This window comes from Salvelinus namaycush, chromosome 10, assembly GCF_016432855.1.
Source record: "Salvelinus namaycush isolate Seneca chromosome 10, SaNama_1.0, whole genome shotgun sequence".
Taxonomy (NCBI): Eukaryota; Metazoa; Chordata; class Actinopteri; order Salmoniformes; family Salmonidae; genus Salvelinus; species Salvelinus namaycush.
The window spans coordinates 9,756,097-9,782,331 of record NC_052316.1 but is presented as its reverse complement, the minus strand read 5'-3'; the positions used below and the strand labels follow the sequence as shown (position 1 = coordinate 9,782,331).

Genomic DNA, 26,235 nt, shown 5'->3' with positions numbered 1-26,235 from the left:
TGGTATATCAGACCGTATACCACAGGTATGACAAAACATGTATTTTTAGTGCTACAACTACGTTGATAACCAGTTTATAATAGCGATAAGGCACCTCAGGGGTTTGTGGTATATGGCTAATATACAACGGCTAAGGACTGTGTCCAGGCGTTGCGTCGTGCCTAGGAACAGCCCTTAGCCGTGGTATATTGGCCTTATACCACATCTCCTCAGGACTTCTTGCTAAAGTATAACATTTTCTAAGGAACTCCAAGACAAGGTAAAAAAAATTGTATTTCGTGAACATCAATGGAATATTATGTTAAGCCTAAAATAAATATGCTATGAACTTCATAAAAACTAACGTTTGGAAATTGCGGAACATTGTAGTAATGTTTGGTGCAACCTTCGGGAATATCACAAGAACATTCTTGCAACATTCCAGGCAATTCTGGAAACTTTCAAAGAACCAATTTTCATTTTCAGGGTAGACATTGATTGCTTTACACTTAACACCCCCACCAAGCTTGAAGGTCCTATCCACGAGAAGACAATCCAGTGTTTAGAAGGTCTCGGGTAACAATAGGTTGTGCATCGTTCCATACCCACCTGATCAACTGGGGATGGAAGGATCCAGCTTTGAGAGTTGGCATTAATCCCAGTGCTTTACATACATTTCAGGGACCAGTACAAGGTAAAGACGCTATGAAAATGTACCTCATCCATCAACGTTTCAGCACCAACTGTAAAAGGGCATTTAACAGAATTGGTCATCAACGCCGCATGACATATGAAAGAGAAGACCAAAAACACCGGAAATATCCTACATTTCACGTTTAATAAATATTTACATGTAAAGATGATGATAACAACAGGCTATAGATTAAAACATGCCAGTCATCCAGTGGTTTTAAAGGCAGAGGTAGGGCTGAAATGTTAAACCTACAGTATACAGTAACAGTGAGGTTTTCCCTTTAGCCTTTTTACAAACACAATTACAGTTAAAACAATACCTGGAAAACAAATCAGAAACTACGTCACATACCGAACATGAATCAGGCTTACTGTTATGACAAACATACTTCACTTTCCTAAGGTCAGAATCTTACAGCATGAACGGATGTTAACCCTGATGTCCATTGCTAAAATACACACAGTCCTTCATCAATGTTAGAGGTGATGTTTCATACGATATGTGATAATAAGTTCAAATAACAACAAAATGAAGATATGACAGATACATGATAGAACCCTCTCCTCTTTTCCACCCTCTCTGTCTGCCCTCCTGCCAGCCAGACCCGGAGTCCCTACTACTAACATTCACACCAAAGGTGATTCCTCCGATTCAATTCATCAGGGACCGGTGAGAATAAATGGACAAGCTCTCGACCAATTTCGTTTAACACCGGCTGCTTTTGTGCCTAGCGAACTAGTGGTGATTGCAATTATTAATACTAGTGCCTGCTGCTGCTGTTATTTTATTATCTTGGATGAAAAGAGAAAGTGAAAAGGTGGGGAACGAAGAGGGAGAAAGGAGAGTTTCCCTTCTGAAGACGCCACTGCACTGCGTTGTGGCCTGGCCTGGATCGTTGTCCTGAGCTAATATGGCTCCCCCTGCTCCTTCATTCGCCTCCCGCTTTGCGGAACCGATTTACTTGAGGATTTTGTGGTAGGGGTAGAGGGTGAGGGAGGAGGTGAACGCGCGGATGTCGTCGATGAGCGTGGCGTCGGCCAGCATGGGCGAGGCGGGCAGGAAGGTCAGCTTGGACACTTCTCCGTAGGAGGAGGTTTTAAGGGCCTGGCCTTGGTCCTCGTCTCCCTCTGCGGGGTTCGGGCCGCAGCTGCTCTGGCTTGCCTGGTCGTTCTCCTCCTCTCCGAAGCCTACCACCTGACACACAGAGACAGGGAGAGAGTGCGAGATTACAATATGCTCTGGAATAGCTGAGAGTAGGATAGTGCCAATGACTGTATATATTAAATGGACAAAGCGAATGAGATCCCTCTCCATTCAATCCATGGGGAATGCTCAACGCACTCCCTCTCCCTTGCACACACGCGCACACACACACAGTCAAAGCTGGCAGACTTACGTGCACGCTGAGTTTCTTGCTGGTGGTGTCCCTGTGCTCCATGAACCAGGACACCAGCTCTGCTTTGGTGATGAGCTTCAGAGCCTCAATCTGCAGCACATCGGGACAGGATGAGTTAATGCATGAATAAACATTCCTACCCTTTCTCTCCCCCAGACGTTTGAGCCGCCCCCTCCTCCACCTAGTGCGGGAACTAGTGAGCTGAAGCAACCTGGCATGTACACTAAATATAGAAAAGTATGTGGACACCCCTTCAAATTAGTGCATTTGGCTATTTCAGCCACCCTAGTTGCTGACAGGTGTATAACATCGAGCACACAGCCATGCAATCTCCATTGATAAACATTGACAGAAGAATGGCCTTACTGAAGAGCTCAGTGACTTTCAACGTGGCATTGTCATAGGATGCCGCCTTTCCAACAAGTGAGTCCTGCTAGAGCTGCCCAGTCAACTGTAAGTGCGGTCATGGTGAAGTGGAAACGTCTAGGAGCCGCGAAGTGTCTCAGCCGCGAAGTGATAGGCCACACAAGCTCACAGAACGGGATCGCCGAGTGCTGAAGCACGTAAAAATCATCGGTCCTCGGTTGCAATACTCATAGTGAGTGTTGCAACTGTGCTGCTTCAGCACTCACTGCCTCTGGAAGCAACGTCAGCACAATAACTGTTTGTCAGAAGCTTGATGAAATGGGTTTCCATGGCCGAGCAGCCGCAAACAAGCCTATGATCACCATGCGCAATGCCAAGCGTCGGCTGGAGTGGTGTAAAGCTCGCCGCCATTGGGCTCTGGAGCAGTGGAAATGCGTTCTCTGGAGTGATGAATCGCGCTTCAGCATCTGGCAATCCAACGGACAAATCTGGGTTTGGCGGATGCCAGGAGAACGCTACCTGCCCGAATGTATCGTGCCAACGGTAAAGTTTGGTGGAGGAGGAATAATGGTCTCGGGCTGTTTTTCATGGTTCGGGCTAGGACCCTTAGTTACAGTGAAAAGAAATCTTAACGTTACAACCTACAATGACATTATAGACAATTCTGTGATTCCAACTGTGTGGCAACAGTTTGGGGAAAGCCCCTTCTTGTTTCAGCATGGCAATGCCCCCATGCACAAAGTGAGGTCCATACAGAAATGGTTTGTCGAGATCGGTGTGGAACAACTTGACTGGCCTGCACAGACCTCAACCCCATCAAACACCTTTGGGATGAATTGGAACGCCAATTGCGAGCCAGGCCTAATTGCCCAACATCAGTGCCCGACCTCACTAATGCTCGTGGCTGAATGGAACCAAGTCCCCGCAGCAATGTTCCAACATTGAGTGGAAAGCTTTCCCAGAATAGTGGAGGCTGTTATAGCAGAAAAGGGGAACCCACTCCATATTAATGCCCATGGTTTTGGAACGAGATGTTCGACGAGCAGGTGTTCACATACTTTTGGTAATGTAGTGTATATGATGGAGTGGTAGTGCCCCCAGTGTCCCTGGAGGAGAGCCACCCCTGATGTTGACATTATGACAGAGTACAATCTTACCTCTCTGTTGAGGCGGTCGAAGACGTACTGCTGGGTGACCACCTCGAACCAGTTGCGGTCCACCTCCTCCCCCAGGTGCGTGTCCTCACACTCTTTGAGCTTGATGAGAGCGGTCACCTGGGTCTTGAAGGCCTCGTCCGTGAGGTTGGTCATCTTCTCCCCGAAGCTCACCAGGAACTCCTCGATCTTGGTCTCCACGTAGTCCGTGCTGGGAGGGAGAGAAACGGACACCGGGTGTTGCGTCAGACTGCCTCTTATTTGTATATTTTTTAAACGAAAGGGGATGGCATCTCCCAAAAATAGTTATTTTCAATGCATCTGTGCTCTTTTTTATACAAATCTTGCCGTGTAATATTTCGATAACCTTCTCAGGCTTATGAGAAGCATATTGTGCTGCTACTGTGTAATACACCTCTACTATCAACAATGCTAACCATCTGACCTGAATATGACGCTACCATCCTTCTCCTCTGAACTGCCCCTGACAAAACATCAGCAGCGGTCACGGACCCTGACGCACAACTACAAGTTGGGTTTCCTTATGCATGTCGAATATTCCAATACGTCACACATGAAATTAAATAATCGTATCGCAACAACATTTTGATCAAGTGTAGCGTAAGAGATATACAGTGCTGGTAACTCACTTGAACTTGGTGGCCTGCGTTTCCACGGTGATGGAGAAGCCCAGGACTCCTGAAGTGTTCCTGCATGTGGGGTACACCTGATAGCTGATGGATACAAGGTCAGAGTTGAAATCAGTCAACACTGCTCTGTTAAGTAGTGGTTATTAAGTAGTAGTTACTTATTAGATATTATTACACATTAGTTCTTAATTTTTTTATAGTTATGAAGGGGGGGGGGGACTAACCCAAGAGTCTCCTTTGTCCTGAGGAAATCAAAGCAAGGTTCCTCCATGTGCATCTGGGAACAGAGCAGCAAAGATAGTACTTCATTAAAGGGATACTTTGGGATTTTGGCAAATCAGATGAAGTCGTGGATACCATTTTTATGTCTCCGCATGCAGTTTGAAAGAAGTTGTTAACTAGCGTTAGCGCAATGACTGGAAGTCTATGGTAACAGCTAGCACACCATAGACTTCCAGTCATTGCGTGAACGCTAGTTAACATTGGCTCTCGAAACTACCTCTTACTTCCTTCATACAGGATGCAGACATAGAAATGGTAACGATGAGTTCATATGACTCTGAGGAAGTAGATAAAGGGCATAGCAAAATCCTGAAGTATCCCTTTAACCCATAACACCACTCACTGACTCAGGGCTCTATTTGAAAAAACCTAACGCAATGGTAAATCAAATCTCTGGCGGTAGCACTACAGGTCTGGAGGTGTGTCCGAAATATTAGTATTTATTTTCACAGCTCGAATTATGAGCGCAATAGTTGGCAGTGGTGCGAAAGGGCTAGGTTTTGATGAATAAACAAATTGTAGGTATGACGAAAACTTGGCCACTCACTGGCCAATCAAAGCGTTCCATGGATTAATACTGCACTGGATGCATTTGCCTCAAGTTCTGTATGTTATTGACGGTCTTTGCATTGTCATCAACTCCAATTCGGCTGGGGGCATGGACTATTCTCATCCTGTTCCACTGTGGATTGATACTACAGTTTATTAAACTGCATAGGCTACAGTAACGAATAGCCTAATAGCAACAGCAAAAATAAATAAATAAAATAAAACAGTACTTGCTCAACCCCTATGTTTGGATTGTCGGCAGATAGGTCAACATTGTTGTAATTGGCTTCAGCGAGTATAGCCTAGCCTACATGTCTTTATGCATCGCACTTCTCCCTAAATAAATCAAATACTAAGCTCTCGTAAACTGTATTGTATGTGTGAAACACGTTCTCAATAAGCAAAATATAGCCGAGGCCTGTCGTTGATACTTAAATGATTCAGTCCTATAATGCAGTAAGTTAGGAGGAGTGCATCTTTGGTAACCAGAGGTGATCTCTGGGATTAGATACTTGAACAAACGAAATGAAGTACGCAGGTAGGGTGTGCAGCGTATTTTCAATTCAAGGCACTCTGACGAATAGACCATTTAAACACCCTTTATGGATAGGCTACTTTGCAGGGCCAGGATAAAAAAGACAAGACACATTGCTGTTGGAGCAGCCTTATTAGTCTAGGCCTAGGGTAAACTATGGAGGGCTTGAAATGAAACGGAAACAAGCATCTGTTTATTAAAACAACAATATTTCCAAATAGGATGGGCTGCAGGAAATTGTCACTTTTGCTCTTGTATTTAAGGACACATCTCAAACATTGCCACCCCTCCCACCTCGGCGCAAGCGAGCTGTTAAGGCAGGTAAATTGCCGAACCTGGCGTTAGGGCTGGAAAATGCCAGTGCGTCAGTTTTTACATGACGAAATTGCAAACTAACGTGCGTTTGACACTTGCGCCTCCTTGGCGCCAGCCGAAAATAGAGCCCTCAGTATTCCAGTCAAGCCTTGTTAGCTACAACACTTACCACCAGTAGCTCCATCAGCGTGTGTTCTCTTAGGTTCTTCAGGCCGGACTGGACAAGGACAGAAAAATACAGGTTATTTATCGACAGCAAAAGACCACATACACAGACATAACCACAATACACCGAACTGTAATGTTGAGCGAATGTTGGTTGAAGGTCGGGGGAAATGTTGGCTTAATGTTGGGTGAAGGTTGGCTGACTGTTGGCTGAACGTTAGGTACCTGGTAGTAGACAGTAACTTCCGAGTTGGCATCTCCTTTGTTGAGGGACTTGACTTTGCACAGGTGAGGCTTCTGAGGAAGCTCCACCACTCTGAAGAGCACAGGGACTTCCACGGACAGACGCTTGAACTGCAGTTTGCTGTAGAGCGCAGAAGATTATTGCATTTACATGTTATTCATTTAGCTGACGGTCTTGTACAGTGACTTACAATCAGTTCATTCAACTGAAGTAGGTCATACCAACCACAAATCTCAATCATTGCAAGTAATAACAATAGTAAGTAAGTACTGTGTTGGTTGACGATAACAATAAAAGGGGGGTGCTTATATTTGTCCTGTTGCACACAAGTATGTGATGTAAATGTTTTATTTTTTGCATTTGCCAACTCCCCCCGAGACACCCGCAGGGAGTGGGGTCACGGCCAGGGTCGCCATTGTACTGGGCCCCTGCAAGCTCAAGGGCACAGCGACAGATTTTTTTTCCTTCACTTTGTCGGCTCCGGTATTTGAACCAGCAACGCGCTAACCCGAAGGCTACAGACCTGCTTTTCAGAGTTAAGAAAGAGATTGAGGAGGATACTTACTCAATAAAATACTGCAGAAACTTCATTGACTCCTGTGGGTAAAGAACAGTTGCATAATGCCTATTAGCATGATTTTCATAGCATAGGGATAGCAGCAGAATAATTAAAATGTATTACTTCACATCACCTACTTGATTAGGGCAATAATCAGCATGCAAGAAAGATCTGGGATGCAAGCGCCGGGGTTAGCGCTAAACAGCTATTTTAGTCTGTCCTCTCTAGACAAGCTAAAAAAACAGCGTGTGTATGTTTTTGTGTTTGTGCGCATCAGACAGTGTTCGAGAGTGTTTATAAAGAGGCTTACAGTGCTAGTGAAGTGTGTGTGTGTGCCTGAACGTGTCAGTTTGTGCTCACAGTGCTAGTGAAGTTGCCCTGCACCAGCCCCTCGGTGTAGAGCTGGGCTTTGAGGCCGCTGACAAAGGTCATGAGGTCCTCCACGGTGAGGCCCTTCATGATGGCCTGGTACTTCTGGATGACTGACCAGCGACAGTGTTCCAGGATCAACAGACGCACGTCCCTGAGAGAGGGAGAGAGAGGGAGGGAGGGGAAAGGAAGGAGAAAGATGTCGGAAAGAGGGGGAGGAAGAGAAAAAAAATGGATGTGTTCAAATAATTCATCCCACCAATTTATCATTGTTACTGTTTTGAAGGTAGTTTATCACTTTTACAACTCTGACTCGTGCTCTGAGAGCGAGAGAGAGAGAGAGAAAGACAGCTAGAGAGAGACACATAAGAAGAAAATGGGTGGGTGGCGTTGCAAAGAACGAGCAGCCAGATGCTGTATGCTATACAGGGTGGAGCAGTCACAGTGTCAGAAATCCAACTCACTTCCCCAGCCTCTCTGGCTTGATGAGGATGTTGAAGTAGGTCTTCTTCAGCTGCTCCGCGAACATGTTAAACACACTGGGCTCAGCTGTGAAGTTTGCCAGGTGGTCCACGATCAAGTTCAACAGCAACTAACACAGGGACAGAGGCAGGGAGGTTGAGTTGGCAGGAGGTCAGCTTTACGGTTGTCTGAAGCTAGGGCACATTTGTTGAAATGCAGAATGGGTTTATAGACGGAGTGTACAATACATTAGGAAAACCGTCCTAATATTGGAGTTGCACCCCCTCACTTTTGCCCTCAATTCGTCGGGGTATGGACTCTACAAGGTGTCGAAAGCGTTCCACAGGGATGCTGGCCCATGTTGACTCCAGTGCTACCCACAGTTGTATCAAGTTGGCTGGATGTCCTTTTGGTGGTGGACCTTCAAGATACACACTGGCAACTGTTGTGTGTGAAAAACCCAGCAGCGTTGCAGTTCTTGACACACTCAAACCGGTGTGCCTGGCACCTGTTACCATACCCCGTTCCAAGGCACTATAATCTTTTGTCTTGCCCATTCACCCGTTGAATGGTACACATACACAATTCATGGCTCAAGACTTAAAAATCCTTCATCAACCTGTCTCCTCACCTTTATCTACACTGATTGAAGAGTATTTAACAAGTGACATCAATAAGGGATCATAGCTTTCACTTGGATTCACCTGGTCAGTCCATGTCATGGAAAGAGCAGGTGTTCCTGATGTATTGTACATTCAGTGTATACTAGGTTTGCATGAATTGGTAGAATGAGTGCAGAATAGCTGTATGTAAGTGTGTGTGTGTGTGTGAGTGAGGGTGTACATAACGTGCGTGTCTGTCTGTATGTGTATATAATGTGTATGTATGTACAGTGCCTTTGGGAAGTATTCAGACGCCTTGACTTTTTCCACATTTTGTCACGTTACACCCTTATTCTAAAATGGATTAAATTAACAAAAATCCTCAGCAATCTACACACAATACCCTGTAATGACAAAACGAAAACAGGTTTAGAAATCTTTGCTAATTTATTAAACTGAAAAAACAGAAATACCTTATTTACATACAGTACCAGTCAAAAATGTGGACACACCTACTCATTCAAGGGTTTTTCTTTATTTTTACTATTTTCTACATTATAGAATAATAGTGAAGACATCAAAACTAGGAAATAACACATATGGAACAATGTAGTAACCAATATATGTTATATTTGAGATTCTTCAAAGTAGCCACCCTTTGCCTTGATGACAGCTTTGCACACTCTTGGCATTCTCTCAACCAGCTTCATGAAATGCATTTCATTTAACATGTGTGCCTTGTTAAATGCTAACTTGTGAAATTTCTTTCCTTCTTAATGCGTTTGAGCCAATCAGTTGTGTTGTGACAAGGCAGGGGTGGTATACAGAAGATAGCTCTATTTGGTAAAAGACCAAGTCCATACTATGGCAAGAACAGCTCAAATAAGCAGAGAAATTAAACTCCACCATTATTTTAAGACATGAAGGTCAGTCAATATGGAAAATTTCAATAACTTTTAAAGTTTCTTCAAGTGCAGTCGCAAAAACCATCAAGCGCTATGATGAAACTGGCTCTCATGAGGACCGCCACATGAATGGAAGACCCAGAGTTATGCTGTAGTTATGCTGTAGAGAATAAGTTCATTAGAGTTACCAGCCTCAGAAATTGCAGCCCAAATAAATGCTTCACAGAGTTCAAGTAACAGACACATCTCAAAATCAACTGTTCGGAAGACAGCGAAGCAGGCCTTTATGGTCGAATTGCTGCAAAGAAACCACTACTGAAGGACACCAAATAAGAAGAAACTTGCTTGGGCTAAGAAACACGAGCAATGGACATTAGACCGGTGGAAATCTGTCCTTTGATCTGATGAGTCCAAATTTGAGATTTTTGGTTCCAACCACCGTGTCTTTGTGAGATGCAGAGTAGGTGAAAGGATGATCTCTGCACGTGTGGTTCCCACCGTGAAGCATGGTGACACAGTGTGATTTATTTAGAATTCAAGGCACATTCTGCAGTGATACGCCATCCCATTTGGTTTGCGCTTGGTGGAACTATCATTTGTTTTTCAACAGGACAATGACCCAACACACCTCCAGGCAACATAAGGGCTATTTGAACAAGAAGGAGAGTGATGGAGTACTGCATCAGATGACCTGAACTCCACAATCACCCGACCTCATCCCCATTTGAGATGGTTTGGGATGAGTTGGAACGCAGAGTGAAGGAAAAGCAGCCAACAAGTGCTCAGCATATGTGGGAACTCCTTCAAGACAGTTGGAAAAGCATTCCAGGTGAAACTGGTTGAGAGAATGCCAAGAGTGTGCAAAGCTGTAATCAAGGCAAAGGGTGGCTACTTTACAGAATCTAAAATATATTTAGATTTGTTTAACACTTTTTTGGTTACTTCATGATTTCATGTGTTATTTCATAGTTTTGATGTCTTCACTATTATTCTACAATGTAAAAATAAAGAAAAACCCTTGAATGAGTAGGTGTGTCCAAACTTTTGACTGGTACTGTAAGTATTCAGAACCTTTGCTATGATACTAGAAATTGAGCTCAGGTGCATCCTGTTTTCATTAACTTCTTATGGCTGCAGCCCGACACCGGTACACTTATGACAACAGCCAGCTCAAAGTGCAGGGCGCGAAATTCAAAATATATATTTTTTTAAATATTTAACTTTCACACATTAACATTAAGTCCAATACAGCATATGAAAGGTACACATCTTGTGAATCCAGCCAACATGTCCGATTTTTTAAATGTTTTACAGGGAAGACACAATATGTAAATCTATTAGCTAACCACCTTAGCAAAAGACACCACTTTTTTTACTCCATCAGTTTTTTACTCCATCAGTAGCTATCACAAATTCGACCAAATAAAGATATAAATAGCCACTAACCAAGAAACAACTTCATCAGATGACAGTCTGATAACATATTTATTGTATAGCATATGTTTTGTTAGAAAAATGTGCATATTTCAGGTATAAATCATAGTTTACATTGCAGCTACAATCAGAAATTGCACCGAAAGCAGACAGAATAATTACAGACACCAACGCCAAATAACTAAATACTCATCATAAAACATTTCTGAAAAATACATAGTGTACAGCAATTGAAAGACAGGCATCTTGTGATTCCAGACAATATTTCCGATTTATCAAGTGTTTTACAGCGAAAACACAATAGAGCGTTATATTAGCTTACCACAATAGCCAAAAACACAAGCAATTTCCCAGTAGCAAAAGTTAGCGATCGTAACAAACAAGCAAAAGATATATAATTTTTGACTAACCTTGATTTTCTTCATCAGATGACAGTCCTATAACATCAGGTTATACATACACTTATGTTTTGTTCGAAAATGTGCATATTTAGAGCTGAAATCAGTGGTTACACATTGTGCTAACGTAGCATCTTTTTCCCACAACGTCTAAACAGCAACGATATTTTTCTGACACACATATTCTGACCAAATAGCTATTCATAAACATAAGTAAAAAATACATGTTGTATAGGAAATGATAGATCCATTAGTTCTTAATGAAATCGCAGTGTTAGAATTCTAAAAAATAACTTCATTACGACATCCAGCTTCGGTATAGCTGAGTACCCCAAAGTTGGGCGCCCACGACTAATTCACATGCACGACAGATATATGAATTAGCATCATAAAATGTTTCTTACTTTTGGTGATCTTCCATCAGAATGTTGTAGAAGGTGTCCTTTGTCAAGAACAGTCGTTGTTTGGATTTAAAAAGTTCATTTTCCCTCTCGATTTAGCACGCACACTTGCCAAGTGGCACAAAGCTCTCCAAGTCAACAAACGGAAGAGAACGGAACACGGCAAAACTCCCGAAAAATGTTCAATAATCTGATGAAACAATATTGAAAAAACATACTTTACGATGATATGGTCACATGTATCAAATAAAATCATAGCCGGAGATATTAGTCATCCATAACGACAGCTAAACAGAAGGCAAATCCATGTCCCCTTTCGCGCGCTCCAGAAAACAGAAAATGGACGGTCACGTCATACAAAGAGCTTTTATTCCACCTCAGACCAAGATAAACACGAAATTTCTTCTCTCACCGCCTCTTGACATCCAGGGGAAGGTGTATGAAGTGCACGTAGACTCTTACGTATCATGCCCATGTATAGGCAGGGAGTAGAACAGAGCATCGATTTCAGATTTTCCACTTCCTGGTCAGGAAGTTTGTGCCAAATGAGTTCTGTTTGACTCACAGATATAATTCAAACGGTTTTAGAAACTAGAGAGTGTTTTCTATCCAATAGTAATAATAATATGCATATTGTACGAGCAAGAATTGAGTACGAGGCCGTTTGAAATGGGCACCTTTTATCTGGCTACTCAATACTCCCCCTGCAGCCCAAACAGGTTAATCATCGTTGAGATGTTTCTACAACTTGATTGGAGTCCACCTGTGGTAAATTCAATTGATTGGACATGATTTGGACGCCTGTCTATATAAGGTCCCACAGTTGACAGTACATGTCAGAGCACAAAACAAGCCATGAGGTCAAACGAATTGTCCGTAGAGCTCTGAGATAGGATTGTGTCGAGGCACAGATCTGGGGAAGAGTACCAAAAAATGTCTGGAGCATTGATGGTCCCAAAGAACACAGTGACCTCCATCATTCTTAAATGGAATAAGTTTGGAATGCCCAAGACTCTTCCTACAGCTGTCTGACCAGCCAAACTAAGCAATCGGGAGAGAAGGGCCTTGGTCAGGGAGGTGACTAAGAAACCGATAGTCACTCTGAAAGAGCTCCAGAGTTCCTCTGTGGAAATGGGAGAAACTTCCAGAAGGACAACCATCTCTGCAGCACTCCACCAATCAGGCCTTTATGGTAGAGTGGCTAGATGGAAGCCACTCCTCAGTAAAAGGTACATGACAGCCTGCTTGGAGTTGGCAAAAAGGCACCTAAATACTCCCAAACCATGAGAAACAAGATTCTCTGGTCTGATGAAACCAAGATTGAACTATATGGCCTGATTGCCAAGCATCACATATGGAGGAAACCTGGCACCATCCCTACAGTGAAGCATGGGAAGCAGCATCATGCTGTGGGGATGTTTTTCCAGCGGCAGGGACTGGGAGACTAGTCAGGATCGAGCAAAGATTAACAGAGCACAGTACAGAGAGGTCCTTGATGAAAACCTGTTCCAGAGCGCTCAGGACCACAGACCGAAGCAAAAATTCACCTTCCAACAGGACAACGACCAGTCTCTGAATGTCTTTGAGTGGCGCAGCCAGAGCCCGGAATTGAATCCGATCGAACACTCAAGTTTTTTAATACTATATCTGTTGACACATTGATGAAAATAGTCAACACCTCTAAACCTTCAAGCTGCATACTGGACCCTATTCCAACTAAACTACTGAAAGAGCTTCCTTTGCTTGGCCCTCCTATGTTGAACATAATAAACGGCTCCCTATCCACCGGATGTGTACCAAAATCACTAAAAGTGTCAGTAATAAAGCCTCTCTTGAAATAGGCAAACCTTGACCCAGAAAATATTTAAAAAAACAAAAAAAATCTGCCTATATCGAATCTCCCATTCCTCTCAACAAATTTTGAAAAAGCTGTTGCGCAGCAACTCACTGCCTTCTTGAAGACAAACAATGTATACGAAACGCTTCAGTCTGGTTTTAGACCCCATCATAGCACTGAGACTGCACTTGTGAAGGTAGTAAATGTACCTTTTAATGGCGTCAGACCGAGGCTCTGCATCTGTCCTCGTGCTCCTAGACCTTAGTGCTGCTTTTGATACCATCGATCACCACATTCTTTTGGAGAGATTGGAAACCCAAATTGGTCTACAAGGACAAATTCTGGCCTGGTTTAGATCTTATCTGTCAGAAAGATATCAGTTTGTCTCTGTGGATGGTTTGCCATCTGACAAATCAACTGTAAATTTCAGTGTTACTCAAGGTTCCGTTTTAGGACCACTATTGTTTTCAGTATATATTCTACCTCTTGGTGATGTCATTCGGAAACATAATGTTAACTTTCACTGCTATGCGGACGATACACAGCTGTACATTTCGATGAAACATGGTGAAGCCCCAAAATCGCCCTCCCTGGAAACCTGTGTTTCAGACATAAGGAAGTGGATGGCGGCAAATTTTTTACTTTTAAACTCAGACAAAACAGAGATGGTAGTTCTAGGTCCCAAGAAACAAAGAGATCTTGATGGTTGTTCAGTTGTCTCAAATAAAATTGAAGGACATCGGCATTACTCTGGACCCTGATCTCTTTTTTGACGAACATATCAAGACTGTTTCAAGGACAGCTTTTTTCCATCTACGTAACATTGCAAAAATCCAAAACAATGTCCAAAAATGTCACTTCTAGATTAGACTACTGCAATGCTCTACTTTCCGGCTTCCTGGATAAAGCACTAAATAGTGCCAAACACGGCTGCTAGAATCTTGACTAGAACCCCAAAATTTGATAATATTACTCCAGTGCTAGCCTCTCTACACTGGCTTCCTGTTAAGGAAGGCTGGAGGCAGGGCTTTCTCCTATAGAGCAACATTTTTATGGAATGGTCTGCCTATCCATGTGAGAGACGCAGACTCGGTCTCAACCTTTAAGTCTTTATTGAAGACTCATCTCTTCAGTAGGTCCTATGATTGAGTGTAGTCTGGCCCAGGGGTGTGAGGGTGAACGGAAAGGCACTGGAGCGACGAACCGCCCTTACTGTCTGCCTGGCCGGTTCCCCTCTCTCCACTGGGATTCTCTACCTCTAAACCTATTACGGGGGCTGAGTCCGTCCCTAGGAGGGGTGCGTCACTTGAAGTGATCTTCCTGTCCGGGTTGGCGCCCTCCATCTTCGTGGGCTATACTCGGCCTTGTCTCAGGATAGAAAGTTAGTGGTTGAAGATATCCCTCTAGTGGTGTGGGGGCTGTGCTTTGGCAAAGTGGGTGGGGTTATATCCTGCCTGTTTGGCCCTGTCCGGGGGTATCGTCAGACGGGGCCACAGTGTCTCCCGACCCCTCCTGTCTCAGCTTCCAGTATTTATGCTGCAATAGCTTGTGTCGGGGGGCTAGGGCCAGTCTATTATATCTGGAGTATTTCTCCTGTCTTATCTGGTGTCCCGTGTGAGTTTAAGTATGCTCCCTCTAATTCTCTCTCTTCTCTCGGAGGACCTGAGCCCTAGGACCATGCCTCAGGACTACCTGGGCTGATGACTCCTTGCTATCCCCAGTCCACCTGGTCATGCTGCTGCTCCAGTTTCAACTGTTCTGCCTGCGGCTATGGAACCCTGACCTGTTCACCGGACATGCTACCTTGTCCTGGACCTGCTGTTTTCGACTCCCTCTCTCTCTACCGCACCCGCTGTCTCTAACTCTGAATGATCGGCTATGAAAAGCCAACTGACATTTACTCCCGAGATGCTTACCTGTTGCACCCTCTACCACTAATTATTATTATTTGACCGTGCTGGTCATCTATGAACATTTGAAAATCTTGGCCATGTACTGTTATAATCTCCAACCTGATAGAGCCTGACAGAGCCTGAGAGGATCTGCAGAGAAGAAGAATGGGAGAAACTCCTCAAATACAGGCGTGCCAAGCTTGTAGCGTCATACCCAAGAAGAATCGAGGCTGTAATCACTGCCAAAGGTGCTTCAACAAAGTACTGAGTAAAGGGTCTGAATACTTATGCAAATGTGATATTTCCGTTTTTTAAGCAAAAAATTCAAAAATACTGTTTTTGCTTTGTTATTATGGGGTATTGTGAGTAGATGGATGAGGGGAAAAAACTATTTAATCAATTTTAGAATAAGGCAGTAACGTAACAAAAAAGTCAAGGGGTCTGAATACTTTCCAAAGGCACTGTATGTACAGTATGTATGATATAACGACGGCCCTCAAGGAACTTCACTGGACTCCATATATCCCGAGGCAGCATTTATTGTAGCTGGTGATTTTAACAAAGCAAATTTGAGAACAAGGCTACCTAAATTCTATCAGTATATTGATTGCAGGACTCACGCAGGCTATACACTGGACCACTACTACTCTAACTTCCATGATGCATACAAGGCTCGCCCTCCCTTCGGTAAATCCGACCATGACTCCATCTTGCTCCTATCGTCCTTTTGGCAGAAACTCAAACAGGATGTACCCGTGACTAGAACCATTCAACGCTGGTCTGACCAATCGGAATCCACGATTCAAGATTGTTTTGATCACGCAGACTGAGAAATGTTCCGGGCAGCCTCAGAGAATAACATCGATCTATACGCTGACTCGGTGAGTGAGTTTAAAGGAAGTGCATTGGAGATGTTGTACCCACTGTGACTATTAAAACCTACCCTAACCAAAAACCATGGATGGCGGCATTGAGGCAAAACAAAGCGCAAAACCACCGCATTTAACCATGGAAAGAGGACTGGGAATATGGCCGAATACAAACAGTGTTGTTATTCCCTCTGCAAGGCAATCAAAAAAGCAAAATGTCGGTATAGGGACAAAGTTGAGTCGCAATTCAACAGCTCAGACACGAGACGGCAGGGTCTACAGGCAATCATGAACTACAAAATGAAAACCAGCCACGTCACGGACGTACTGCTTCCAGACAAACTAAACACCTTCTTTCCCCGCTTTGAGGATAATACAGTTCCACCGACACGGCCTGCTAACAAGGACTGCGGGCCCCCCCTCTCCTTCTCTGTGGCTGACGTGAGCAAGACATTTAAACTTGTTAACCCTCGCAGGGCTGCTGGCCCAGACGGCATCCCTAGCCGCGTCCTCAGAGCATGAGCAGACCAGCTGGCTGGTGTGTTTACAGACATTTTCAATCGCTCCATATCCCAGTCTGCTGTCCCCACATGCTTCAAGATGGCCACCATTGTTCCTGTACCCAAGAAGGCAAAGATAACTGAATTAAATGACTACTGCCCCGTAGCACTCACTTCTGTCATCATGAAGTGCTTTGAGAGATTAGTCAAGGATCATATCACCTCTACCTTACCTGCTACCCTAGACCCACTTCAGTTTGCATACCGCCCCAACAGGCCCACAGATGATGCAATCGCCATCACACTGCACAATGCCCTATCCCATCTGGACAAGAGGAATACCTATGTAAAAATGATGTTTATTGACTACAGCTCAGCATTCAACACCATAGTTTGCAGATGACAACAGTAGCAGGCTTGATTACCAAAAACGACGAGACAACCTACAGGGAGGAGGTGAGGGCACGGAGTGTGGTGTCAGGAAAACAACCTCCCACTCAACGTCAACAAAACAAAGGAGATGATCGTGGACTTCAAGAAACAGCAGAGGGAGCACCCCCCTATCCACATTGAAGGGACAGTAGTGGAGAAGGTGGAAAGTTTTAAGTTCCTCGGCGTACACATCACAGACAAACTGAAATGGTCCACCGACACAGACAGCGTGGTGAAGAAGGCAGAACAGCGCCTCTACAACCTCAGGAGGCTGAAGAAATTTGGCTTGTCACCTAAAACCCTGACAAACCTTTACAGATGCACAATTGAGAGCATCCTGTCGGGCTGTATCACCTGGTACGGCAACTGCGCCGCCCTCAACCGCACGGCTCTCCAGAGGGTGGTGCGATCTGCACAACGCAGCACTGGGGGCAAACTACCTGCCCTCCAGGACACCTACAGCACCCGTTGTCACAGGAAGGCCAAAAAGATCATCAAGGACAACAACCACCCGAGCCACTGCCTGTTCACCCCGCTACCATCCAGAAGGCGAGGTCAGTACAGGTGCGTCAAAGCTGTGACCAAGAGACTGATAAACAGCTTCTATCTCAAGGCCATCAGACTGCTAAACAGCAATCACTAACTCAGAGAGGCTGCTGCCTACATAGAGACTCACTAGTCACTTTAAACAATTCCACTTTAATAATGTTTACATATCTTACACTACTCATATATGTATATATTTTATACCATCTATTGCATCTTGCCTACGCCGCTCGGCCATCTCTCATCCATATGTACATATTCTTATTCCATCCCTTTAGATTTGTGTGTATTAGGTAGTTGTTGGGGAATTGTTAGATTACTTGTTAGATATTACTGCACTGTCAGAACTAGAAGCACAAGCATTTCGCTATACTCGCATTAACATCTGCTAACCATGTGTATGTGACCAATAATATTTGATTTGAAATTTGATATGTATGTACAGTATGTATGTATGTATGCGAGACTCACAGGCAGCTTGTGGTTGAAGCCCTTGACCCTGATGACGAGGCCGTGCTCCCCGGCAATCAGTTTGTACTCCAGTTGGGCCACATCAGCCTCGTAGGCCGGCTCTGCCAGGTTATGGGCCAAGATGTTCACAAAGACGTCAAACAGCACCAGGCTACAGGGGCACAATACATAGACATTTAGAAAGGACCTCGAGAACTTTTGCAGCTAGGAGTGATTGTGAAGAGCAATCAAAAGCAAAGATTTTGTAAGAAATTGATTCATATAAAATACTAACTTCTCTGGAGATTTCTGAATGATTGGGGAGAGGAGGTTGAAACGGACATAAGCTAACAGAAGAAAAAAATAGGGAATGTATTAAATCACGAGAACATTATGTCATTTGAAATGTGTTAAATAGCCTAGTAGCTACTAACATTGCTGTCTTACACATATTGAAAAAGAGTAAATCACATGTCACTACAATTCCCTTGGGTTATATATACAAAAGAACACACACACACACACACCTTTAGGTATCTTGAACTTATTGTCCTTTTTGAACCAGAGACAGCCCCTCTCATTGTTCACTATCCGCACCGGGACTTCTGTGTCTGGACAGTCCGATAGTTTCAGGGTGAAATCCGTTGCTATGGAAACAAAGGAAGGATAAAGCCTATTGTCTGTGTCAATTCCAGTATTTATTTATGTTTGATAAAAAAAAAAAATTCACACACACAAAAAAGGATAGGAATATGGCCCCAAATCTTTTTACACATCAATAGACCGAAAAGTGAATATTGTAGAGTCAATGTGATTGGCACACAACAATGTCCATCATCTGTACTGACCAATGAACTTGTTCTCAGCAGGCAGGTGGAGGTCGGGGTTGAGGTCAAAGTCTCCGGCCCAGCGCTGTGCCCACTCCTCAGGGAGGTCTGCCAGTACAGAACAGGACACTCAAGTCACAGACCAACACACCACAATAACATCACACACGATCTTATCATGTCACGAAATGAGCCGCTTAATATACGGCCACCGAGAATGTGAAAGAGTCAAGGGGTCTGAATACTTTCCAAATGCACTGTAAGCCCACTTTGCAGTTAATATTTAATTTAGAAGGTTTAGGGAAAAGTCTTTCTGTCTGTCTACCCAGAAGACGGTTATCTTTAACGCTAACCGGCAACGTACGCACCACACACAGACAGGGGCAATATTGCTGGAAATGAATTGGCAGATGGCATAAAAAGCCAAATGTTACACTAATTGTGGCTAAGCAGGTGTGGGATAACGTCAATGTGAATTTAATTGGATCTTGAGGTGTCTGTGACGTGTGAGATTTGTTTACGGTAGTTTGTGGTGGAACACGTGAAAAAACACATGCACTTTTAGAATTGTTTGGCGAGCTACTCATAGGTGGTACAGGAAGCTCGCGATTGACCTGTTGCAGAACCCCCTGCTCTAGGATGGTGTTATATACCAAGTTAACATATAAATTGTTTAAAGATGTTCATACAATGGACCATTAAGCCATTTGATAGGACCCCTGGATGTAAACATGCCTGGGTGAGCAGAAATAATAACAGCAAGCATGGGCATGGATCACAACATAACGGCAGACGTCGTCAGCAATGGAATAATTATACAGACAAAGTAGGCCTACTAAACAACGCCAAGTAGACAGATAAAAACGACCGTATGGCCTCAGCAAAGTCTACAGAAAATACCTTGACTGAACAACAATGACTAGCTACGGATTCTGACTCATACATGTTGGTAGAAGGGGAGACTTGTGCCCTGAGACGAGTGGCGGTGCGAGTGTCTGTCTGGGGAAATGAAAGCCGAGGGAGAGCGGCTTGTTCTGATCCAATCGTTGCAGCAGGCTCAACCGATACACCCCGCCTGTTTCTTTACAGACAGAAGAACTAGCCAATAGTTATTTTGGGCACACAGCGCATCACGCGGTTTGAGTGAAAGAGAGATGCGTGCTGGCAGCTGAAAATTACTTTATTCTGATCACGGAAAATAAAATAAAAATAATTGTGTCTTAATCGTATTTGGAAAAATCTCCAAATCCTTTACGATACTAGTTTTGTCAGGGTACTCGGCACCTCCCTACAGCACTGTAAGAAGAATCATATAAAGGTAATATCTTGTTATGATGACAATAACAGCTATTGTAGATCCAATTCAGCCAATCTCACTTTAAGCTAATCCTGGGCCGGTATTCACAGTGTCTCAGAGTAGTGCAGATCTAGGATCAGCTTTGCCTTTTAGATCAAAATTAATGGAAAAGCGGCACCGGATCCTAGATCAGCACGCACTCCTAATCAGAGACACTTGCTCTTACCCTCCATGCTGTAGTTGGTGCCGAACCACTTCTCCTTGTGGGAGCAGTGGCCCTCGTGCTCCGGGGACAGCAGTAGCAAGTTGGCCCTCTCTGGAGTAAGCAGGGCCAGGGCCAAGGAGATCACCTGTAGAGAACAGACACACATGCACACACACACACTTCAATGAAGTATACAGTTGCGTGCATTCCAGTTGCAGTACAGGCTTTGGTATGTGCAATTGTTCTGACAATACTGTGGAGTGACCTAACTTTTTAGGGCCTGCAACAGTACAAAGACTGTCCGGAAATTAGCCATTACAGATTAACTAGGAATGATCCAATGTCTACTTGGTGAGACAGACAGACAGTACCTCTGGGTTGTACTCAAACATGAGCTGGTCTCCAGTCAGGAAGTCCTCTTTGGGGAAGAGCTGCATGTTCTCACAGATGTTCTCCACGTACTCTATGGGGTCGGTCTGTGGTGGGACGGAGGGGCAGAAGTTCGTACAGAGCCCTCACTCACTTATGACATGCTTATGACGCGTTATGTCATGGTAATGACAGCTTAAAGTCAGCTTCGTGACAGAGGGTTAGACCGGGAAGTGTGACTGTACCTGCTCCTGGTAGTGGAACTCATTGGCTTCGATCTTCTGAATTTCTTCATAGATCCTCTGCTGTGGACCCAGAGTCTGCAGCATCTTCATATACTGGAACACTAGATGAACCACCTGTACAGGGAAAACAGCTGCACTTTACATCCAGACTGTGTGTGTCATCATGAGTTTTGAGTTATGAGTTTTTGCAGTGTGTGTGTGTCTGTGTGTGTCATCACACATTGGCGCGTGTGTGTGTTTATGTGTTTTTGCATGTGTGTGTGTGTGTGTGTGTGTCTGTCTGTGTGTGTGTGCGCCAGTTGACCTGATGAAAGTTCTGGAATCCTTCGTCAGTGAGCGTGATGGATATGGAGAAGATGGAGTAGGTGGTGTTCTGGTCAAAGCCTGTCTCACTGTTCCCTCCAAACAGAGCCAGGGCCCAGCACTTCTTCCGGAGCAAGGATAGGATGCTGCCGGCGCCTTCGTGCCCAATCAACCAGGAGATGTAGTGCAGGGGCTTCACCCTACACGGAGACACCAAGACAAACCAAGCAGTTTGTATGGAGCGCAGGATTATTGTGAGGTGGAAATATTTGCTAAATTGGTCTTTGAAAGGTTTAACAGGTGAGGGTGCCATCGTTGAGGGGGGCTTACCTGTACTGCTTGCCCTGAGGAGGTAACGCCCAGGTGACTGTGAGAGCATGCACCTTCCTCACAGGAACAACTGCCACACACACACACGATTGAAATTGAGGAATTGGTACAGTCAGTAAGTAAGCACAGGTTGATAAAATGACATGTATGAATGTTAGTTTAAAGCCTGTGTACTTCTGTAGAGCTTGTTGAAGGTTGGTGTGTCGAACGGGTCCTGGAGGTCAGAGAAGTCAGGTCTCGGTTGAGCGCTGCAAAAAAGTGACGGAGTGAGTGAGCGAGCGAGCGCGAGTATGTTTGACAGCATGCATGTGGCCGTGTGCACTTACTTGTTGGGCACCTTGCTGAAGACCTCTCTAACCCATTCCTCCAGTGTGTTCAATGTCTCTGATGGACAGACAAGGACAGTTGAGTCAAGTTTATTTCAACAGACCGACTACTATCGTCATTAATTTCAGTAGACGGACCGCAATCCTCATGAATTTCAGTAGACTGACTACAATCCCCATTCACTTCAGTGGAGTAGGGATCCTTCGTGTCTGGCCGGTTGGCTAGCTACCTTTGGACTGCACTGTGAGGGTCATGTAGTGAGCAGAGTAGTATCTCTTCCAGAAGTCTCGGAGACGCTGGTAGGTGTTGATCTGCTTCTCTCTGGGCTCGTGCTTCAGGGTCTGAGCATTTCCTGGGGGAGACCGAGGACAGGACGAAGACATATCTGTTATTACACCTTTAATGAACGTTTTAAACACAGTTATTTCAGTCATTCAAGTTATTACACTGTTAATCAGCATTATTAACCGTGCAGATAAGACATTACCATCCATAAGCATGTAATAAAAGCTCACTGTGTACATATTTAAAAAACAGACATCACTTGACGATCAGAGACATTTACAAGCAGGAAAGTGCAAATGAAAATACATCCAACTATTTGTTTTACAAGCAGGATAAAGTAGAACAACGGAAGCCTTTGGTACCTGGGTAGCATTTGCGATGGAGGAGAGATAATTGGGAAATGACAGCCAATGTGTGTATCCTTACCCCAGCAGAACTTGCCCATGGGGTGCTTGGGCCTGGCCAGGCTTCCAAACAGCATCTCCTTGCGGTGGGAGTCTGATGGACGAGCCAGTTGGTACTCTGCACATCAAAGGGAGAGGCATGGACAGTCCATTAGAGGAGTGAGAGTGGGAACTGTGACTGAGGCATGGAAAAAGGATGTGGTATTCAACATTGGAAGGGTCTCAGTTGTCTACACTGGTCTCTCTTCGTCTTGAGTCCTTCATTCATGCTGACCAGCTGTGTGAAACAAATCTGAGCAGATGAAGGAGAAAGGGGGAGGAGGCTTCTTTAGACTATTGAGACGCGGCCGTGGTTTCCTCTTACTATTCCCCGACTCACCACTGTCCACTGCTTCCACCTCTCTGTCGATGGCGTCCTCGATCATCAGCGGGCAGATGAAGAACTGGGCCCATCTGGGGAATGGGAGAGATCATCCAATGACAAACTGCACACCTGGGTCGTATTCATTAGGCACAAAACGGAAGGACACTTTTTTAAACAGAGAGTAAACTTGTCCAATAATAAATACTTATTTTAATTTTCCATTGCAAAAGTTTTTGAACAGTGTGCACTATTGTAAACGACCCTGGACAAGTTAGATTTAGGACCACTTTTGAGGCATGAAAACAGCTAACAAAATGTTGGTTTGGGGCTGAACTGTTCCTTTAAGGCTGCTTGGCTCACCTGTCGAGAGCCTCACGGAAGTACTTCCTCTGGACGTCAAACTGGAAAATGGTCCGCTCACAGTCGGTGGAGGCATTGTCGCTTCCGCCGTGCTTCTTCAGGAAGGCATCGAAGCCGTTCTCAGCGGGGTACTTCTCACTGCCCATGAACACCACTGAGAGAAGAGAGGAAGAGTGGAAAAGAGTGAGGGAGCGAGAGAGAGAGAGAGTGCAAAAAGAGAGAGTCAAGAGATTAGAGGGAAGACCAGGTAAAGAAATAGAGAGAAAGACAGACAGACAGACGTGTTGTTTAGAGGTAGTGTTCCAATGTAGTGTTAGATTGAGAATGTGCATCATCTTCTATAGCGCTACAATACATAAGGTCCCCTGTTAAAAGCACTCACTGTGCTCAAGGAAATGGGCCAGGCCTGGAAGGTCCTCCGGGTCACTGAAGCTCCCCACACTGATACAGAGAGCAGCTGCAGACTGGGAGACACGGGAGGAATGAGTACACACATTAAAAAACACACATCATGCACGAACATGCAAGTACGCACAACTTTTCAGTTTATAAATTCCATCAGTCCCCACACTTTATTACACTATCCCTAGAGTGAACTAGTTGATTGCATAGCACCCTTGTGGCTATGCTCCCTCTGTGAGCTGTTGGATCAGTCATCTGAAAGCATTAGCCTAGTATTGTGCTATAGGGAAACCAACCTGTTTCTCTGAACTCCCCTTCTTCTGTTTCCCTTCTTGCTCCTCATCTAGCTCCTCAAAGTCACTGTCGTGCTCTTCTTCCGCATCCTCGTCCTCCTCTTCTGTGCCCTCCCCTGAATCCCCCTCTTCTTCCGCTTCCTCTCCACCTCCTGATGCTCCATCCTCTTCCTCCTCCTCCTCCTCTCTGCAGGCGTCCTTGCCGTCTGCCCCGCTAAAGTCTGAGATGAGGAGAACTCTCAGGCCATTGGTCAGCTCGATATACCTTCAGAGCGAGTAAAATAAATTAATATGATAAGCCAGTTCTACTTCAGTGAAACTGACAACATCACAACCTGGGACGGGTAGAGAAATTCCCACGCACTCTGATGATGCAGCTATTAATCTCGGTTAACCCAGAACTAGTATTGCGTAATTGGTCAGCTGCTCAATTAAGTTCTGGGTCCATACCAGTATGTTTACGTAGATTTATCCAAGAGAGATTACGCGGCTATATCTGAATTTAGAAATGTTCTTTATTTCAAGTTGATCTTACCTGTACTTCTTAGGATCGCTGGGTGACTTGTTGATCTGGAGGTCTCCCTGGTCTTCGTCACCTCCTACCCCTCCATCCCCCGCAGCCAGGTCCCTGGGCTCGGCTTGGGGTGGCGGCGGCTCACCGTGGTCTGGTGCAGACACCTGCCCAGGGCCGCCTGCTGCAGAACTATTCACTTTACTCGTCTGAGGCATTCTCTCAGGAGCTGCAGGTTTCTCACTGCAATTGCACAACATGAAAACCCTCAGATAGTGCAGCATTTGAGCATAAAGAGTCAAGAATGTGTGAAATTGAGCAAGCATCCGAAATCAACCCTTAGCCCCCCACCCACTCATCTCTATAGATCTGAGAGTATCAGACCGGTTTAAGGGGGGGGGGGGGGTCGCCACATTGCCTACACCTTTCCAACCTCTTCAGATCTAATAGATAGGGGCAGGTGGGAATCAGGAGGTAACTGTGACAGTAGTTAGCTAGCAGGTCTGATTCTGAAATGTGGTGGCCAGACTAATCACATTGTAGCTAAACAAGATCAGCAATTATGTTGTTACACTGGCTAGTGTTTGTGGCTACATCATGCCCTGGCTGACTAGCTAGCTACCTTAGCTAACAATTTTCACGGTCAAAGAGCAGTGGAAGATTCGGAAGATAGCTAGCTAACGTAAAACGTTAGTACCATACGCTGACATGATGAAACGGATAAGACACATTAGTTCAGTGTCACGTATGCATAAAAAAGGGTATCAACAGCCAGGGTCTGTTACTTTCTAGCTAGCTACGTCACTGTCAATTCAGGTCATCAGTCAAAACACAAAATTGCAAAAAAAGAAAACAAATACAAAATTGCAGACAGCGGGCGCTAGCTAGCTAAGATTTAGCTAGCATGACGACTTTCAGTAATCCCATCCGGCTATCGATAGCAGCCAAAGCGCCATTGAAATGTCGGATTTTGAATACAAAAACTGCTCTGTGTCAACGTGTATAACACAATACCACTAGCTAATAAAAACATCAAATATTGGCTATTATGCACAGCATTTGTAAATGTACTTACCTTTAATTTCTAAATAATGAAAGTTATCTAGCACTAGTCTCGACAACCTAACCCACTACCCAATCCTGTGCATGCCGCGATATGATTCGCTGGGAACAACGCACAGAGCAACAACGGAAAATCTGATTGCTTCAAACAGAAAATATATTTTACGACATACAGTAATGCTTGCTTGTTAGACCGGTGCAAAACATTTCAGCGAAGAAAAAAGCACACACGGTTGAGCAGGATTATACGCAGGTGAAGTGTGTGTGTGTGTGTGTGTACGCGTTTTCACAAATCTTCACATACTCTGGATGGAATTATCTCAGACATTGCATGAACGGATTTCATCCACGTGCATGATTGATCCGCGATATGCCCCTGAAATATACTCACCACAATTTCCCACAACACCACCAATTCATGATTATTTTTCAGGTGTGATATGACGGGGAGAATTGAAATAGACAAGAAAAATGTCACTTCACCCTCTTGACATTGATCTTTGTCTGTCTGATAATCAGAAAAAAAATCTGAAATAACAGTGATGATTCGGTCCTAAGAATAAGAATTCTATTGTGATGATTCTGTCCATATAATTAGAATGAATCATTCTAATTCTATGATTCTGTCATTGAATAAATACATGTATAAACTGGGTGGTTCGAGCC

General features: G+C 44.4%; 1 protein-coding gene across 1 annotated transcript; it reads right to left on the bottom strand.

Annotated features, from left to right (window-relative positions):
* Positions 1-798: 798 nt before the first annotated feature.
* LOC120054645 (nardilysin-like) lies at positions 799-25,670 on the bottom strand. Its single transcript, XM_039002151.1, has 29 exons — positions 25,583-25,670; positions 24,532-24,750; positions 24,000-24,261; positions 23,684-23,765; positions 23,302-23,455; positions 22,957-23,030; positions 22,600-22,695; positions 22,118-22,240; positions 21,888-21,945; positions 21,736-21,809; positions 21,562-21,631; positions 21,233-21,431; positions 20,929-21,042; positions 20,686-20,790; positions 20,336-20,459; positions 18,834-18,920; positions 18,513-18,632; positions 18,281-18,332; positions 18,007-18,157; positions 7,722-7,849; positions 7,249-7,411; positions 6,895-6,926; positions 6,311-6,449; positions 6,090-6,137; positions 4,464-4,516; positions 4,240-4,323; positions 3,593-3,800; positions 2,070-2,159; positions 799-1,867 (listed from the first exon to the last, which is right to left on the bottom strand). Exons 2-29 carry the CDS (start codon positions 24,723-24,725, stop codon positions 1,631-1,633), a joined length of 3,321 nt encoding a protein of 1,106 aa, XP_038858079.1. The 5' UTR covers positions 24,726-24,750; positions 25,583-25,670; the 3' UTR covers positions 799-1,630.
* Positions 25,671-26,235: the final 565 nt, after the last annotated feature.